This window comes from Artemia sp. Qi Xiang Cuo, chromosome 8, assembly GCF_049724085.1.
Source record: "Artemia sp. Qi Xiang Cuo chromosome 8, ASM4972408v1, whole genome shotgun sequence".
Lineage (NCBI taxonomy): Eukaryota > Metazoa > Arthropoda > Branchiopoda > Anostraca > Artemiidae > Artemia > Artemia sp. Qi Xiang Cuo.
The window spans coordinates 23,854,930-23,874,416 of record NC_142801.1 but is presented as its reverse complement, the minus strand read 5'-3'; the positions used below and the strand labels follow the sequence as shown (position 1 = coordinate 23,874,416).

Below are 19,487 nucleotides of genomic sequence, written 5' to 3'. Positions count from 1 at the left end.
GATACATCCGATAACATTCACAAAATCTAAGTATCAGACCGAATAAATCCATTATCATCATCATCATTTATCAGATACGCTTGAGAAATTTGAGAAAATCTAAGTATCAGGGTGAATAAATTCGTTATCAAATGTCTTTTGACAGATATGTTTAATAGCAAAGACAAAATCTAAGTATCACAGTGAATAAATTCTTTAGTGACATTTTTTATCGACATCAGCTGTCGGATACATAGGATAACATTGAAAAAATCTATGTATTAGAATGAATAAATTCTATAACAACATCATTTGTCGGATACGTCGGAGAAAATTGACAAAATCTAAGTATCAGAGTGAACAAATTCTTTATCAAAATCCTATGCTGGATACGTCGGATAACAATATCAAAATCTAAGTATCAGAGTGATTAAATTCTATATCAACATCCTTTGTCGGATACATAAGATAACTTTGACAAAAACTAAGTGTCAGAGTATATAAATTCATTATCATCATCCTTTCCTGGATACGTCGGATAACATTATCAAAATCTAAGTATTAGAGTGATTAAATTCCATATCAAAATCCTTTTCTCGGATATATAGGATAAAATTGACAAAATATAAGTGTCAGAGTTAATACATTTTTTTTATCAACATCCTTTGTCAGATGCATCGGATAGAATTGACAAAATATAAGTATCAGATTAAATAAATTCTTTATCAGTATCTTATGTCATATATCTCGGATAACATTGAAAAAATCTATGTACTAGAAAGAATAAATTCCTTGTCAACTTCTTTTGTTGGATACACAGAATAACATTCACAAAATCTAAGTATCAGAGTGAATAAATTCTTTATCATCGTCCTTTGTCAGATATACCTGATAAAATTGAGAAAATCTAATTATTAGAGTGAATAAATTGTTTATCATCATCCTTTGTCGAATAAGTCGGATAAAATTGAGAAATTCTAAGCATCAGAGTAAATGAATACTTTGGCAACATCTTTTGTCAGATATGTCGGATAAAATTGACAAAATCTAAGTGTCACAGCGAATAAATTCTTTATCATAACCATATGCCGGATACATCAGTTATCCGGATAAAATTGACAAAATCTAAGTATCGGATTGAATAAATTCCTTATCAGCATCTTATGTCAGATATGTTGGATAATAATATCAAAATCTAAGTATCAGATTGAATAAATTGTTCATCAACTTCTTTTGATGGATACATTGGATAACATTGGCGAAATATAAGTATCAGAGCAAATAAATCCATTATCATCATCATCATTTGTCAGATACGCTTGAGAAAATTGAGAAAATCCAAGTATCAGTGTGAATAAATTCGTTATCAATGTCTTTTGACAGATATGTTTAATAACAAAGACAAAATCTAAGTATCAGAGTGAATAAATTCTTTAGTGACATTTTTATCGACATCAGCTGTCGGATACGTAGGATAACATTGAAAAAATCTATATATTAGAATGAATAAATTCTATAACAACATCGTTTGTCGGATACGTCGGAGAAAATCGATAAAATCTAAGTATCAGAGTGAACAAATTCTTTTTCAACATCCTATGCTAGATACGTCAGATAACAATATCAAAATCTAAGTATCAGAAAGTGATTAAATTCTATATCAACATCCTTTGTCGGATACATAAGATAACATTGACAAAAACTAAGTGTCAGAGTGAATAAATTCATTATCATCATCCTTTTCTGGATACGTCGGATAACATTATCAAATCTATGTATCAGAGTGATTAAATTGTATGTCAACATCCTTTTCTCAGATACATAGGATAAAATTGACAAAATTTAAGTGTCAGAGTGAGCACATTTTTTTTATCAATATCCTTTGTCAGATGCATCGGATAAAATTGACAAAATCTAAGTATCAGATTGAATAAATTTTTTTCAGCATCTTATGTCATATATCTCGGATAACATTGAAAAAATCTATGTACTAGAAAAAATAAATTCTTTATCAACTTCTTTTGTTGGATAAACCGGATAACATTCAAAAAATCTAAGTATCAGAGTGAATAAATTCTTTATCATCGTCCTTTGTCAGATATACCTGATAAAACTGAGAAAATCTAAGCATTAGAGTGAATACATTGTTTATCATCATCCTTTGTCGGATAAGTCAGATAAAATTGAGAAAATCTAAGTATCAGGGCGAATAAATTCTTTATCATCATCATATGTCGGATAAAATTGACAAAATCTAAGTATCAGAGCGAATAAATTCTTTATCATCAACATATGCCGGATATATCAGTTATCCGGATAAAATTGACAAAATCTAAGTATCGGATTGGATAAATTCCTTAGCAGCATCTTATGTCAGATATGTCGGATAATATTATCAAAATCTAAGTATCAGATGGAATAAATTGTTCATCAACTTCTTTTGTTGGATTCATCGGATAACATTCACAAAATCTAAGTATCAGAGCGAATAAATCCATTATCATCATCATCATTTGTCAAATACGCTTGATAAAATTGAGAAAATCGAACTATCAGAGTGAATAAATTCGTTATCAATGTCTTTTGACAGATACGTTTAATAACAAAGACAAAATCTAAGTATTAGAGTGCATAAATTATTTAATGAAATTTTTTTATCGACATCAGCTGTCGGATACATAGGATAACATTGAAAAAATCTATGTATTAGAATGAATAATTTCTTTATCAACATCATTGGTCGGATACGTCGGAGAAAATTGACAAAATTTAAGTATCAGAGTGAACAAATTCTTTATCAACATCCTATGCTGAATGCGTCGGATAACAATATTATTATTATGAAAATATAAGTATCAGAGTGATTAAATTCTATATCAACATCCTTTGTCGGATACATAAGATAACATTGACAAAATCTAAGTGTCAAAGTGAATAAATTCTTTATCAACATCCTTTTCTGGATATGTCAGATAACATTATCAAAATCTATGTATCAGAGTGATTACATTGTATATCAACATCCTTTTCGCAGAAACATAGGATAAAATTGACAAAATTTAAGTGTCAGATTGAATACATTTTTTTATCAATATCTTTGGCAGATGCATCGGATAAAATTGATAAAATATAAGTATCGGAGTGAATAAATTTGTTATCAGATAACATTCATAAAATCTAAGTTCTATTAATTTGAATTATGCATCTTTGCGTTCAATTTAGGTTAGACTGGTTATAGATGGCAGCACACCCGCTCAGTCACACAGTCAAAGTGAGAGAGACATGCAAAAAGTTTGGTTAATTTAGGTTCACTTTGAGCGGTGCGCCACTCTAAGTGTACATCGGATAAAATTGACCGAATCTAAGTATTGGAGTGAACAAATTCATTATCAGATAACATTCAAAAAATCTAAGTTCTATTAATTTTACTTTATACATCGTTGCGTTGAATTTAGGGTAGACTGATTGTAGATGGCAGCAAACCCGGTCAGACACACAGTCATGGTGAGAGGGACATGCGGAAAGTTAGGTTAATTTAGGCTCACTTAGAGTGGTGCGCTACTCTAAGTGAACCTAAATTAACTTTGCATGTCTCTCTCACTATGACTGTTTGTTTGAGCGGGTGTGCTGCCATCTATAACCAGTCTAGCCAAATTTCAATGCAACGATGCATAAAGTCAAATTAATAGAACTTAGATTTTATGAATGTTATCTGATAACGAATTTATTCACTCCGATACTTAGATTTTGTCAATTTTATCCGATGTATCTGACAAAGGATGCTGATAAAAAAAATATATTCACTATAACACTTATATTTTGTCTATTTTAACCTATGTATCCGAGAAAAGGATGTTGATATAGAATGTAATCACTCTGATACTTATATTTTGATAATGTTATCCGACTTATCCAGAAAAGGATGTTGATAATGAATTTATTCACTCCGACACTTACATTTTTTCAATGTTATCCAATGTATCCGACAAAGTATGTTAATATAGAATTTAATTGCTCTGATACTTATATTTTGATAATGTTATCCGACGCATCCAGCATAGGATGTTGATAAAGAATTTATTCACTCTGATACTAAGGTTTGGTCAATTTTATCTGACGTATCCGATAAAAGATGTTGACAAAGAATTTATTAATTCTGAAAAACAGATTTTGTCAATGTTATCCGACGTATCCGACAACTGATATCGATAAAGAAAAATTTATTAAAGTATTTATTCACTCTGATACTTAGATTTGGTCAATGTTATTAAATATATCTGTCAAAAGACATTGATAACGAATTTATTGATTCTGAAACTTGGAATTTCTCAATTTTATCAAGCGTGTATGACAAATGATGATGATGATAATGGATTTGTTCGCTCTGATTCTTAGATTTTGTAAATGATATCCGATGTTTCCAACAAAAGAAGTTGATAAAGAATTTATTCACTCTGATACTTAGATTTTGATAATGTTATCCGACATATCTGACATAAGATACTGATAAAGAATTTATTCTATCTGATACTTAGATTTTGTCAATTTTATCCAGATAACTGATGTATCCGGGTTATGATGATGATGAAGAATTTATTCGCTCTGATACTTAGATCTTGTCAATTTTATCCGACATATTTGACAAAAGATGTTGATAAAGAATTTATCTACTCTGTTGCTTAGAATTTCTCAATTTTATACGACTTATCCGACAAAGGATGATGATAAAGAATTTATTCACTCTGATACTTAGATTTTCTCAATTTTATCAGGTATATTTGACAAAGGACGATGATAAGGAATTTATTCACTCTGATACTTAGATTTTTTGAATGTTATCCGATGTATCCTACAAAAGAAGTTGATAAATAATTTATTTTTTCTAGTACATAGATTTTGTCTATGTAGATTTTGTCTATGTTTGCTGGAAATAGACTGACATTTCCAGCAAAGGATATGTCAATTTTATCCGACATATCTGACAAAAGATGTTGAGGAAGAATCTATTAACTCTGATACTTAGAATTTCTCAATTTCATCCGATATATCCGACAAAGGATAATGATAAACAATTTATTCATTCTAATACACAGATTTTGTCAATGTTATCCAGCATATCTGACAAATGATATCGATAAAGAATGTTGATAAGTTTGTTCACTTTGATGCTTAAATTTTGTCAGTGCTATCAAGCGTATCTGTCAAAAGACATTGATAAAGAATTTATTCACTCCGATACTTAGATTTAGTCAATTTTATCCAATGTAACTGACAACGATGTTGATTGAAAAAAAATTATTCAGTCTGATAGTTAGATTTTATCAATGTTGTCCCATGTGTCTGACAATAGATGTTGATATAGAATTTCATTACTCTGACACTTAGGTTTTGATAATGTTAACCTACATATCCGGCAGTGGATTTTGATAGAGAATTAATTTACTCTGATACTTAGATTTTGTGAATTTTACCCGATGTAAAATACAAAAGAAGCTGAAAAAGAATTCATTCACTCTTATACAGTGATTTTGACAATGTTATCTGATGTATCCAGCAAAAGATGTTGATAAGGAATTTATTCAATCTGATACACATATTTTGTCAATTTTATCCAATTTATCCGAAAAAGATGCTGATAGAAAAAATTTACTCACTCTGATACTTAGATTTTGTCAATGTTACCCATTGTATCTCACAATAGATGATGATACAGAATTTAATCACTCTGACACTTAGGTTGATAATTTTAGATGACATTTCCAGAGAAGGATGTGTCAATTTTATATGACATATCTGACAAAAGATGTTGATGAATAATTTATTTACTCTGATATTTAGAATTTCTCAATTTTATCCAATGTATCCGATAAAGGATGATGATAAACAATTTATTCATTCTAATACATAGATTTTGTATAATAAATAGATATTCATTTTAATACATAGATTTTTTGAACGTATCTGACAAATAATATCGATATTGAATGTTGATAAAGAATTTATTCACTCCGATACTTAGTTTTAGTCCATTTTTTCCAATGTATCTGACAACGATGTTGATAGAAAAAATCTATTCACTCTGATAGTTAGATTATATTAAGGTTATCCCATTTATCTGACAATTAATATTTACACAGAATTTCATTTCTCTGTAGCTTAGTTTTTGGTATTTCTTACCTATCCACCGAACAAAGGATGTTAAATTAGAATCTATTAATTCCGGTACTTAGAATCTGTGAATATTATCTTATGAGATACATAGATAAAGTTGATTGAGAATTCATTCACTGTGATACTTAGCTTTTGACAATTTTATCCGATTTATCAGAAAAAAATACTTATAGAAAAAATTTATTCACTCTGATACTTAGATTTTGTCAATGTTACCCCATGTATCTGACAATAGATGTTGATACAGAATTTTATCACTCTGCCAATTAGGTTTTGATAATGTTAACTGACATTTCCAGAAAAGGATGTTAATAAATGGAGTATTCACTTTGATGCCTAGATTTTGTCAGTTTTATCGACTTATCAATCAAAATATTTTGATAGAAAATTTATCCATTCCAATGTATATATTTTGTCAATGTTATCCGACGTATCCGAGAAATGATAACGATAAAGAATGTTAATGAAGAATTTGTTCACTCTGATAAGTAAATTTTATCAGTGCTACCAAAAGTATCCGTCAAAAGACATTGATAAAGAATTTATTCACTCTGATGCTTAGATTTTCTTAATTTCACAGACATATCTGACAAAGTTCGATGATAAGAATTTATTCACTCTGATACTTATATTTCGTGAATGTTATCTGATGTACCCGACGAAACAAGTTGATAAAGAATTTATTCACTCTGATATTTAGATTTCGTGAATGTTATCTGATGTATCCGACAAAATAAGTTGATAAAGAATTTATTCACTATGATACTTAGATTTTCTCCATGTTAACCTATCTATCCAACATATGGTGCATGCAAATTCCTTTTCTTACATCTCCGATGTTTTAATAGACTTTCTAAACGTTTGTTATGCTAGCATACTCTAAAAATTATAAACACATAACAATGTAATGCATAATATATTTTTAATGAAATAATATCATGTAGGATATTAGTACAAAAATATATTATTAAACATTATTAATATCATTGAACAACTTTGGACATTTCGAGTCTTTTTCATAAAATAATTCATCATGTTCTCTCCTGATACTATAGTTACTCTCTTCTCTTGGTTCGTGATTTGTAGAATAATCATTAATCCATTTTGAGTCATACACAATTTTTACTGGTGTGTCTCCGACAGGTTCAATATGCGTTTCATATTAGATATTATTTGGTTCATTGACTGTTTGATCAATGATGGTAGTAACGTTTGCTGGCACTTTGTTTTTCATTGAGTCATCTGTATATTCCCTAGTGATATTTTCTATCAATGCCTTTTTTATTTTTCCAGCAATTTCACTGTCTATTACAACATTATTTATACAGATGTAACAGATCCGGCACGTAGACAAGATATGGTTTATGATATTAATAGAAGAGTAGGCCTTTCTTCTTTTGACCTTCCGTTGAATGCTAATACGCGAAAGCTGAAGATAGGATGTATCAGTAGGTAATGTATTACCAGCAACACTAGCAAGGAGTTTTCCTCTATCATCGACGATTATTTTTGTGTTGGAATTCTCTTTGAGTGCAATCATCTCTGGAAATGATACTTTCGCATATCCAGAATATGTATAATGGAAATTCTTAGGTACTACAAAGAAATCTAAACTCTCACTGTCATGACAACGCACACATACAATTCCGATAGTGCTACCACTTGTATTCGTTTAATAGTTCAAATACTTCTCCTTGTCAGCATTCAATGCTGCAATAACACTACCATGTGAACACATTTTTTTTGGGGGGGGGTCATCTGCATGTTCAATGTGCATTTCATCTTTGCTATTATTTGGTTCATTGACTGTTTGATCAATGGTAGTAACGTTTGGTAGCACTTTGTTTTTCGTCAATTCATCTTTATATTCCTTAGTGATATTTTCTAGCCAAGCCCTTTTTAATTTTTTGGCATTTCCACTGTGTATTATCACCTTCTTTTCACACTGGTAAGAGTTCCGCCCCGTTGACAAGATATGGTTTATGATATTAGTAGAAGAGTACGCATGTCTTCTTTTGACCTTCCATTGAATTCTAATACCCGAAAGCTGACGATAGGGTTTAACACTGGGTAACATTTTACCACAAACACTAGCAAGAAGATGCCCCTCTTCATCAACTATTATTTTTATATTGGCATTCTTTTTGAGTGCAATCATCTCAAGAGATTTTAATCTCGCATATCCACCACCATATGAGTTGAATTTTTTTGATACTCGAAAGAAACTTAATTCCTTACTGTCATGACAAGGCACGCATACGTTTCCGATAGTGCTACCACGTGTACTTGTTTCATAGTTCAGATATTTCTCCTTGTCAGCATTCAACGCTACAATAACATTATCATGTGAACACACTTTCTTTACTACAAACATTATTTTTCTAATAGTAAAAGTTATGACTAACATTTCTATATCATTCTCATTTTGAATTTGAAAAATATTAAATGTGGTTTTTATATGTTTTAAGTACATTTTATGTCACTCTAAGACATGTAAAAAAAGTTGAAAAAATACCATGTTAAAAAAAAGTAAACAAAAAAATGGGGGAAGGGGCCCAAAAAGTTGGAAGGAGGGGGCCCCTTGGTGGTTGACGATAGGGGACCTTTAGAGGTTGAGGTCCTTGGTGGTTAGGGCTATTGATGGTTGCGATCCTTGATGCTTCAAGCCTATAATAATCTCATTAGTTGATTTCTAGGGGTTTCTAGTTCTAAGATTGTTCTGAATTTCTGTATTAAAATTATCTTCTTGGCATCTACATCTCTATTAGTATCAACTTTTTAGTATACTATAATATTAGAACATATTTTATATTGACAACACTTTTCAAATGGTTCTTGTGCATTATGCAGAACACATCCGAGAAGTAAAGCTAGGTCAAGTCACAATGTCATCCTGTCATCGTTAATCATTTCCATAGATTGATGCTAACGATCCTGTTAGAAATTTATAATAAATTGCCTATGAGTTAGCAACCCCTTCGGGGTTACCTTAACTGGTAAGCAGTTTAACCCTTTTTACCACCTTCATGCAATCCAATTAAAAGTGTTATTTATCTCTGTTTCACCCCTATTATTCAATCACCAATTAATACATTCATTACATAGTTATGCAAATGCTATACCTTTTTTCGCAAATTGAGTTAGTTTACGCAAATGTTATAACTTTCAACTTAAAACAATTCTGACTGTAGAATCCTATTCCTCATTCTTTAATTACCAGCGACGCATTCTTAAGCAAACCAGTCTTGACTAAAGACAATGATCCAGAAAATGGGTTTTGGCGAAAGAGTTGTTCCACACGATTATATGACCTCCGGGCCAAAACTAGTATATTTAAAAAGAGACCACCTTTGAATATGCAATATGACGATGTCTAGTTTTGGCTATTGAACCTAGAAAAACATGGCTGACAAGTCTTATACCTTCTGTATCAATAAATGCCTGTCTGTATTATTGTCTTATGGAGTACTCTTAGTAGAAACATCTCTGATTGGCCCAAAAAATAGGTGTTGCCTCAGAGACCCCGTTTGGTAAGGCATGTACTGTTCGTACTAATAGATGAATGACAGTGGTAAGCCATGTATCGTTGGAACTGCACTGTATATTCTTGTGTAATTCCTTGCATATCTCGGACTGTGTATACTGATACTACTACCGTACGTTTTGTAGCAATATAAAAAAAGACAGCAAAATACTGTCTTCACTGGTTTTTTGAAGCAAGAGGAATGTGTCTAAGCTTAGAAAGTACGGTACATAGAGAGCAATAATGGTTTTTATTAAAATATTAAATGGTAATAATTTTCTTTTCTTTTTTATAAACAATATTTCAATATATTTAAACATAGGTGTACAATGTATTTAAACGTCAGAATAGGACTGGGCGATAATTTGATTAAACGATGTATCGACATATCGATATTTTTATTTTCAATGTTCAATAATCGATATGTCGATTTTGATATTTATAACCAGTTTTTTTTGCTTAGATTTACTTTACGTTTTTTCAAAATTCAATAACAAAATTGTAATTAAGAGTATTTATATAAAGAGAATATATGAATGAATATTACAAAGACCCTGATTTGGAATTACTCTGGTTCAGGATAAAGAAAAATAAAATACCGGCTCTTTTTGGCTGGTAGTATCTTAAATTTTTACTTGCAGATCTGACAACTGCTTCACATCGTATCTCTATTTGGCTTCTTTCCGATTTCAATTCTGATAATTTGTTTATTCAAAATGACAATTGTGCGTGGAAACAAATTAAATAAATTCTGCTTTTCAAAACATATTTTCATTCGCTTCTGAGTATTGCGGAGACAAAATGTTTTGATAACTGAACAATGATTTTTTTCGGGCTTTAAAGGCAGGGATGAAAACAACCATTTTAATTTGTGAACCTGAAAAACAACAGTAGCTTATAAATCACCATTTTAAGGGACAAAAACAAATCAAAATTTCAAAAGAATTTACATATTTATTCCTAATAAGGAAACAGGAACTCCGGGGCGTATCTAGAGCAAAATCTTGGGGGGAGAGGGCAATGTGACAAGGGTGCCAATAAGAAAAATATTGGAGGGCGGACAATGTGACAGGGCGCCAATAACTGACCAAATTGACAAATTTATTTAAAGAAAAGAGTGAAAAATGGACAAGGAATGAGGGCGCTAGAAAAATCTTGGGGTGACAGGATCCTGCCATTGCGGAAACTATTCTAGTTTTGACAGCTTCAAAATATCCCTAGTACTCCTGCACATATTTTGTGATATTTTAAAAGTATTCATATGTTTGAGCTATCTCAAATACTCGAAATTCGTTATCTTTTGTACTTGTCAACTTAGTTCTAAGTTTCAGTCAAATATTTTGGCACATCCAGAAAGGCTCTAGAACCGTGCAACTGTGATTACAATTCACCGAACTTTGATTATTTCTTCGCTCAGTTCTGTTACTGAACTTCAGGAACCCATTTCCATATCATAAGAACTAAATAAATCAATTTTTTGGAATGAAATACTGAACAATCCTATTTTTAGATTCTTTTTTTTAGAAAAAATAGCTACAATTTCCAAAGTATTTTTAAAAAACAATTAACAGTTAATTAATTAACAAAAGTATATGCTTTTCAAGCTTATAGGGATGAAAACTTCCATTAATGACTAGATCCATAAAAAGGCCCTTGGCCTTTTTACACAAAACTTGATTATGTTTATGATATTACTCGTGAAGGTTCGGGCTTCGAATCAAATGCTTCAGCGGGTCAAAAATTTATCACTTGGCTCGCTTTTTTTTTCTCATCGGTATTTAAAGTTCACTTAGGTGGTTTAGCTTTAATCTATATGAGTGATACAAAAAGTTTATAACCACTATGAGAACCATTTCAGCTCGTGTAATTTAGTTAAGTACGCTTAGGAAGTATAGTAAAGAGCTTTTACGAGATCATAAGTTTGTAATTAATGACCTTTTGGCATCCCGATTGTTGCTGTTTCTTGTTTCATTTCTTTTTCTTTAGCTGTTTAGAGTCATTTGTCATTTTGTGTAATTTATAATTTAATAGATTATAATAGAATAGAGCAGTAATAGAATAATTACAATTATTCAATTGTAGTTTTGTGTAAAGCAGTTTGTCATCTTTCGTTATTTTGCACGCGTCATACATTCTAAAAAGGATACGATCGCGGGAATGGTGTAATTTACGCTCTTGAAATATACTCATAAATATGACGTTTTTCATATGAATTTTTTCCAAAGTTAAGGTTCTATAGGAATTTTCTTTAACTCGTGACCTATCTACATCATTTTTTCAGGCCAGAAAATGCTAGGGTGCCATTTTCAAAAAAAAAACATATTTAGCTATTTTGAGAACGCAATTAAATGTCTGTATATATTTGTATATATAATATGTATATATATGTATATATAATATGTATACATAATATGTATATAATATGTATATATTGAATTGTATATATATATATATATATATATTGAATTGGTTTTTGAATTGTTGCAATCCCTTGTTAAAATACATACAGCTTTTTTTTTACAATTACAAGTTTTATGCTCTTTACGCAATTTAATGTTGTTTCATACTTAGGTCTACTCAAAAATATTTTATTATTACCAAAAGTCCGATTTCTAACAACGATTTCTACTAAGCTTCAAACTTTTTATTTTCTTTTTTTAGGTTTCGAATTGTTGTTCTCCCTTGTCAAAATATATGCAAATATTTTTGCAATCACCAGTTTTTTGCTCTATAAGTAATTTATTATAAACTTCTCCATACATGAAAATCTCCAGTTTTTCCACATAAGTATGGAAGTGTGACAACGTCATTGCAATACTGATGTATATAAAACAACGTCACTCACATAATGTTGTTTTCTAAAATTAATGCTCTTAACGAATTTTCTCAAAATTGTGACATATCTAGATCTTTTTTTAGGCCAGAATATCCCAGGATGCCAGTTTTCCCGAAAAATATAAAGTAGTTTTTGAGAAAAAATACATACATACATACACAAAGAGGAACAGACAAAAAGAAAAAAAAATACAAATAAGGGCAATTATATGTAACAACAAACATATTATCCACGACGGACAATTTCAGAGGTGCTTTCACCAATAATCTGCCTCCGATATCTCTCATTTCTTTTCCGCGAGGATAGTAAGCTGTTATTAGTCCAGAGAGGCTGCCTTAGCAAATACTTCGCATACTTGTAGAAACACTTCCCTCTATCCCTAAAATCTGAAGCAGTAAGAAGAGACCAAAATGGTGCAAGGGCAAGTAGATGCGGAACAGCAAATACATTATAAACGCTAGCTAAGATACGTCGGTTAAATTTAAGCTTTAACGCAACTAGTAAACCTTACGCATTCCTAGCTTTTCTGGCAAAAAAATCTTTCAACAGTTGAGGTGTGGCGCGAAGATTTGACCCAATCGGTACACCAAGCGACGTCAGTGTATCTTGTGGTTTAATAACATGTTCACATAACTGAACATTTGTCTGGCAATCTGAACGGTGATTGAACACCATATATATATATATATATACATATATATATATACATATATATATATATATATATATATATATATATATATATATATATATATATATATATATATATATATATATATATATATATATATATATTTCCCCGTTGAAATACGGGGAAAATCTTCTTACGGCTCATCTGTTTCTGCTTATGCAGATCATTTTCACTCTGGGTATCATTCCTTCTTTTTGCATCGGAGATCTGACTCCTCTATCTAAAAAAGGGAAATCTGAAGTCCACTATACATCATTCTGCCCTATTACTGTAGCTACATCCCTTTGCAAGCGATAGTAGCATTAGTAGTAGCATGCACTTGCCTTTTGGTCAATCGATCTTTCCCTTTAAGCATTTTCTGATAGTTCCAATTTAAGGTTTTAATCCCTTCTTGAAATACGCTCTTTTGACGATGTACTGCGCATAGTGTCTTTTGACTTACTTTAAATTTACTTTCAATATTTTAAGTATAGTACTGTGTTTGTAATACCGTAGTTGTGGTGGTAGTTGTAGTAGTAGCAGTAGCGTCAAGAATATTACCTTTTTGGTCAATTGATGATCACCCTTATCCTTTCCTGAAAGTTCCAAGGTAAGATACTCAGTCATTTCTGAGTTACGCTATTTTTACTGCCCGTTTCCCCCACCCCTAGACCTCAGTTTGCCCCCCAGCTGAAATTTAGTTTTTGCAAACAAAATTGTCAAAATTAAGATAAGCCTGCATAATTCAAGTATCAAGAGAAAAAGGTCAGTTTTCTTTAGTATCTCTTTGCCTTTATGGTAATACATGAATCATTTATCAGTTTTACCTGTCATTTTCACATAATTTGGGAAAATTTGTTCCAACTTAGTCCCCCCTCCCAGGATTTTGACGAAATTACGCCACTGTACCCGTATACGCAAAAAGTGTTTTGATTCAGTTCAAAAATAACCTCAACCTTCTCTGAAGGGCTCACCTGAATGCCCTATGTCCTTTTGGAAAGTAAATGTCAAACATGCTTACCTTTGTCAATAATTTATAATAAATGGAAACAGTGAACGAATTGCCTAACTTACAGTCCTTTTTCTGGCGGCTGTAAGGGGGTTGACATCCCCAAAGGTATAATTACAGTATCGTTCAACAATGTTAAACAAAGCAGACGTCTCAATATTTTGATTGGATGTTTGTTTTGGAAAATGATGGTCATGAGAGGAGGGCTGTTTGCCCCTCAAATAACTTTTGACTCTTAAAAAGAGCAGTATAACTTCCAATTTCTAATCAAATTAGCACTATCCAAAGGTCATACGACCACCCCTTCCATAAGAAAGTTATATGCCTTGGGGGCATAACTTACAACCCTCTGAGGGGCTATGGCTATTTCAACCCCGAAGGGCCTTATATATTATTTTTGGACTATTTTGAACAAAATGGCTATCTTAAAATTTCTATATGATGCATTTAGGGAATAGAAGACGTTGGTTGGGGATAGTTGCTCTCCATTCACTTTTGACTCTTATAAAGGACACTAGGACTTCTGATTTCCAATTGAATTAGCCGTATCCGAGGTTTGTACGACCACCCTTTCCAAAATATCGTAAATGTTAACAATGAGCAACTAATTTAACCTAAAGTCTTTGCCCTAAGGGCCATAAGGGGAACGTTGTCAAACCCAAAGGCATAATTACTGGCCCTTTCAAATATGATTAAAAAATGGCTGTCTCAAAATATTGTTGGATATTTTTGGGGAAATGATAGGTGAGGGGAAGGGTGATGTTTGCCCTCAAATCACTTTCAAATATAAACAAGTGCATTAGAAATTTCAATATCCATTCCAATGAGCCTCCTCCATAGCTTATGCGACCACCCTTTCTATGAAAACCTTATATGCGCCTGGGATATAATATACTACCGTTGCATCAAGGGCGAAGGGGGGTTTTAATGTTCAAAGACACAATTATGGGACCTTTCAATTACGCTGAACAAAAAGGCTATCTTAAAACTTTAATTGGATTTAGTTGGGGAAAGCATAGAGGTGGGGGGGGGCTTATTGTCCTCCAATGATTTTCAACTATTAAAAAGGGCAATAGAACTTAAAATTTCCGATCTTTGAATTTTCTAGGAAAACTTCTTCTATCCGAAGTGTCCTGGCCTAAAAAAAAAAAAGTCCCTACGTCGCTGTTTACTTAGGTAGCGCAATTGCGCTGCCTATGATCTTTGAACTTTTACTTGAACAAATGACAATATCAAAATTTCAATCGGATAGATTTCCAGAAAATACGACGTGTTGGAGGGGTTAGCTGCCTCCGATCACTTTGACACATAGAAAGGGAACTAGAACTTCTGGTTACCAGTCCAACGATCCCTTTCGAGGTTTATACGACCACCCTAGGGGAATAAAACATTTTATTTCCCCAAGGCATAACTTACAACCCTTGCCCTGAGGGCTTTGGGTGTGGGGGGGTTTGTCATCCTCAAAGACACAATTTCTGGACCTTTCAACTACGTTCAACAAAATGGTGATCTAAAAATTTTGATCGGAAGTGTTTGGGGAAATGATGGGCATGAGGGATGGATGGCTGGTTGTTCTCCAATCACTTTGGACGATCATAGGCAGCGCTATTGCGCTGCTTATGATCCTCTGATGATATTCACATCTGATCTTTTTAAATTTTGGTAATGATATTCTATTTCTTTGCCAAGCTTAGCTCCCTGAGGAGTCTATATTATTTACAGTTCTCATTCCTAGCTTCAGCCTTTTATAGATCTGTGGCCAGCTTTGACCAGTAGACATTTTCATCTTTCTTGCCAGCTTATGTGCCTTATTACGAAGCTATCTAAATACTGTTTTGTTCGATGCTTTTTTCTTCTCATACAGGTCAGTGAGTGTTCGTGCAGCGCACCACTTTTGTTCGCTTTGAAGCGACTTGAGCAGCAACATTTTATGCACTATCTTCGATCTTCAACCATATTCTCTCAACGACTGCCTCTTGTAGATTCTCATTTTCTTGCTGTGCTTGATGCAGAACTTGAAAAGAGTTCCTCTACTCCTTGTCAAACTCAGCCCGTAATTTTGGGATTACGAGTTTTCACTGTAAGGAAAGTTTGATTTCGCCTAGTATACGCTACCTTTTCAGTGACGAGTATTCTGGGTTCTAGAAAGAAGAAGGACCAACATTACCAGTAGGCCTAAGGAAAGGCCTTGTCAAGCTAATTCAAGGTTTGCTCAATGTTGATGGCTTGATCTTGACAATAAGTTATTAATTGTGTTTACCTATAATTGCAACAATTTCTGTGACTAGCCACACTGACCTTATACTTTTTTATATTACATAGAAACTGATTGTCCGTGAGGACTATCCTGGATCAAACTCTTTAGCCAAAAGGTGGCCAAAAACCTAATCTCCCGTATTAGATATCTGACCCTTCGACAACTAAATGCTAATAATAAAGAAAATGTATTAAATACTCAAACCTGCTCATAGTTCGGTGAGATACGTGTCATTCTAAATCTTTTTTTGAAAGTTAACCATCTTGCATTTTATTATTTTTTTTGTTCTTTTTATTTCCTTTTATACTTTCAAAAATAATGCACAGGGATTTGAGACCTGTTTCAGTTTGTCTTCAAGTAACTTTGTATGTTAATCATAAATAATAGTCCAGTCGAAAGATGTAAAGCTAAACTGACCAGTTATGGTAGAACCCTCCCCCCCCCCAAAAAAAAAGAGATTAAACTAAGAGCCTGAGATTTAAGCCATTGAAATTCACAGAAGAAAAGTATGCTTTCAAATTTCGTCGCTGGGGAACCCATGCACATCGATGAAGACCATTTTCTGAAATTTCTACTTGTTATCATTTTCTAAATAGTACAACAAGTTATACTGAAAAGTATATCTTTCTTTCTTTTTTTTTTAAATGACTTTCGAAAAACAATATCTCTCACTGATGTTAAAATAAAGCAAAATACACTCTGTGAAAATTCATACGATTTTCCCTTGTCGTTGTCAAATATTTTTGAAGAACTGTTTCTGATCTGTTTTGATCAGAATTGTTTGAAGATCTGCTTCTAATAAAAATGTTATCTTTCAGGCTGATTTTCTATTTTCTTTTTTTGCATCGAATTTTCAAACTGTATAGTGAAAAATTTAAGCCCTCTTATAAAGTTCGCTTCTTTTTACGTTGAGCATCATTTCCAGTGCTAAAAATGTGACTGATTTCCCGGGAGACACGATGGGACAAAATGCTTCTAACAGGCTCTAATTTTCAGGTCCGCCTGGAGCTCCGAAGCTTTGCAATACGACAAAAGAAAATTCAGAGTCACTTCAAATTAAATGTGTTGAAGGATTTGACGGAGGACTTACGCAGGTGAGAGGAAAATATTAGTTTTCAGAGTTAGCTTTTATGAATGAAATTAAGCCTTAATTTAGTCTAGCAAGCAATTTAGTTTTAGTTTAGTTCAAAACCGAATTTTATTTAGTTTAGTAAAAAAAATTTCAAATAAAAATCAACATCGAAATCAAAATTATAATAGACAGAAATTACCCTATATATGAGGGGGGTTACCAGCCCCTCAGCGTCCCATACTTTGCGCTAAATTTTAATTTTTTGCTATGATCTCTAATTTTCTTATCTAAAAGAACAGCAATGTGTTTAAAACCTCATTTATTTTTCACCAGCTCTGGTGTATGTCCCCCCCCCCTCGTCAATTCCATTATAGAAAATTTTCCCTGCACGCAAAATTTAGCAGTTCAAAGGAAATAAAGACAAATAAAAAGAATGAAGAACAGAAGGAACCGTGGAATTTTTCACCTGAATTCCTAAATACAAATGGGATATATTACTTAGAACCAATCAGACAATGGTAAAGAATTGCAAGTTAGGAGCGACTCTGGTCAATAGTAGCCAGAATCGTATAATAAGGAACTTTGATAACAATTAATGCCAGTACTACTATTTGCAACTCCTTAAAACTCACTGCCTCACCAAGCAGTAATAGTAGTAGCAGGAGTAGTAGGCTAGTAGTAGTAGTAGTTGTAGTAGTAGTAGTAGTAGTAGTAGTAGTAGTAGTAGTAGTAGTAGTGTAGATGTAGGAGTAGTAGTAATAGTTTCAGTAACTTTAGTAGCAGTTGCAGTAGCGGTAGTAGTAGTAGTAGTAGTAGTAGTAGTAGTAGTAGTAGTAGTAGTTGTAGTAGTGGTAGTATTAGTAGTAGAACTAGTAAGTAGTAAGCGCCCAATTACTACTGAACGTGATTGCGTAATATGCCTTACCACGGGCCAGTGACCTATTACTATGAACCCTACATGGCTTGGCAGACAGGTTTTCTATTGTGACACCCATTTTTTGGAGGTCAAAATCATGGATACATGTTTATTTTTTATTTTTTTTTTAAACTGGTATATTTTCAATGAAGCCCATAACACTTTGCAGAAACCCGTGAATGTAGGACTGAAAGTCCATTCGTAGTATATCTTAATCCAATTACTAATCAAGTTAGTGTGACCACCATTTTTTTATCTGGTTAGGTGGGTATAATCTGGTTTGGTTTGTTATTGCGAGAGGATTACTCAATTTACATCTTAGTGTTAACTGGGCGATGACTTAGTCTAATTGCGTAGGTACTAAAGGAACATTTGAAGGTGGAGAAAAAAAGGGGTAATTAGTGATTGGATAATTTTAACAAGAAATGACTGAAAAGTGTTTTCGCAAGAAAATAGCTGGTCTTTAGCAAACTTAGCCATAGCTAGTTGAAAATCTTCATAAATATCTTCATTTTCAGTCTAATTGCGTAGGTACTAAAGGAACATTGAATATTTTTTCTGATTTTGTGTGTTTTTGCAAGAAAATAACTGGTCTTTTACCAAAATTAGCCATAGCTAGTTGAAACTCTGCATAAATATCTTCATCTTCAATCTAATTGCGTAGGTACTAAAGGAACATTGAATATTTTTTCTGATTTTTTGTGACCACCCGGCGCCCCAATGGCTCCTGAGCCCCCCTTTATAATACTTTTTAAGGTTTTTTTATATCTTATTAGAACAAACTGTAATTTTAGGGACTTATTTTGGTGAAACGGTTACATACATTTTAAAAGATGACTTAAAAGATCATTTTAGAAGAGGATTTGAGGGTGAAACTCTGTGGTCGTTATAATACACAAGTTCCATTTGAACAGTGTTGCGAGGTCCCTTACCACAACCCCAAAGAGCTCCGACCCCCCCACCCCAACCCCGAAGGAAACCCCCGGTCCTCAAAGGTTCTCTGGGCTCCCAAAGGGCCCCCGGCACCCCAATGGCTCCTGAGTCCTCCATTATA

General features: G+C 32.6%; 1 protein-coding gene across 1 annotated transcript in view; it reads left to right on the top strand.

Moving 5' to 3' along the window:
• Window positions 1-19,487, top strand: part of LOC148949262 (contactin-6-like) — a 326,188-nt gene that overhangs the window by 266,960 nt on the left and 39,741 nt on the right. The window contains exon 6 of the mRNA XM_089092664.1: window positions 17,442-17,539. Within this exon, the coding sequence (XP_088948790.1) occupies window positions 17,442-17,539 (98 nt within the window). The remainder of the gene's footprint in view (window positions 1-17,441; window positions 17,540-19,487) is intronic.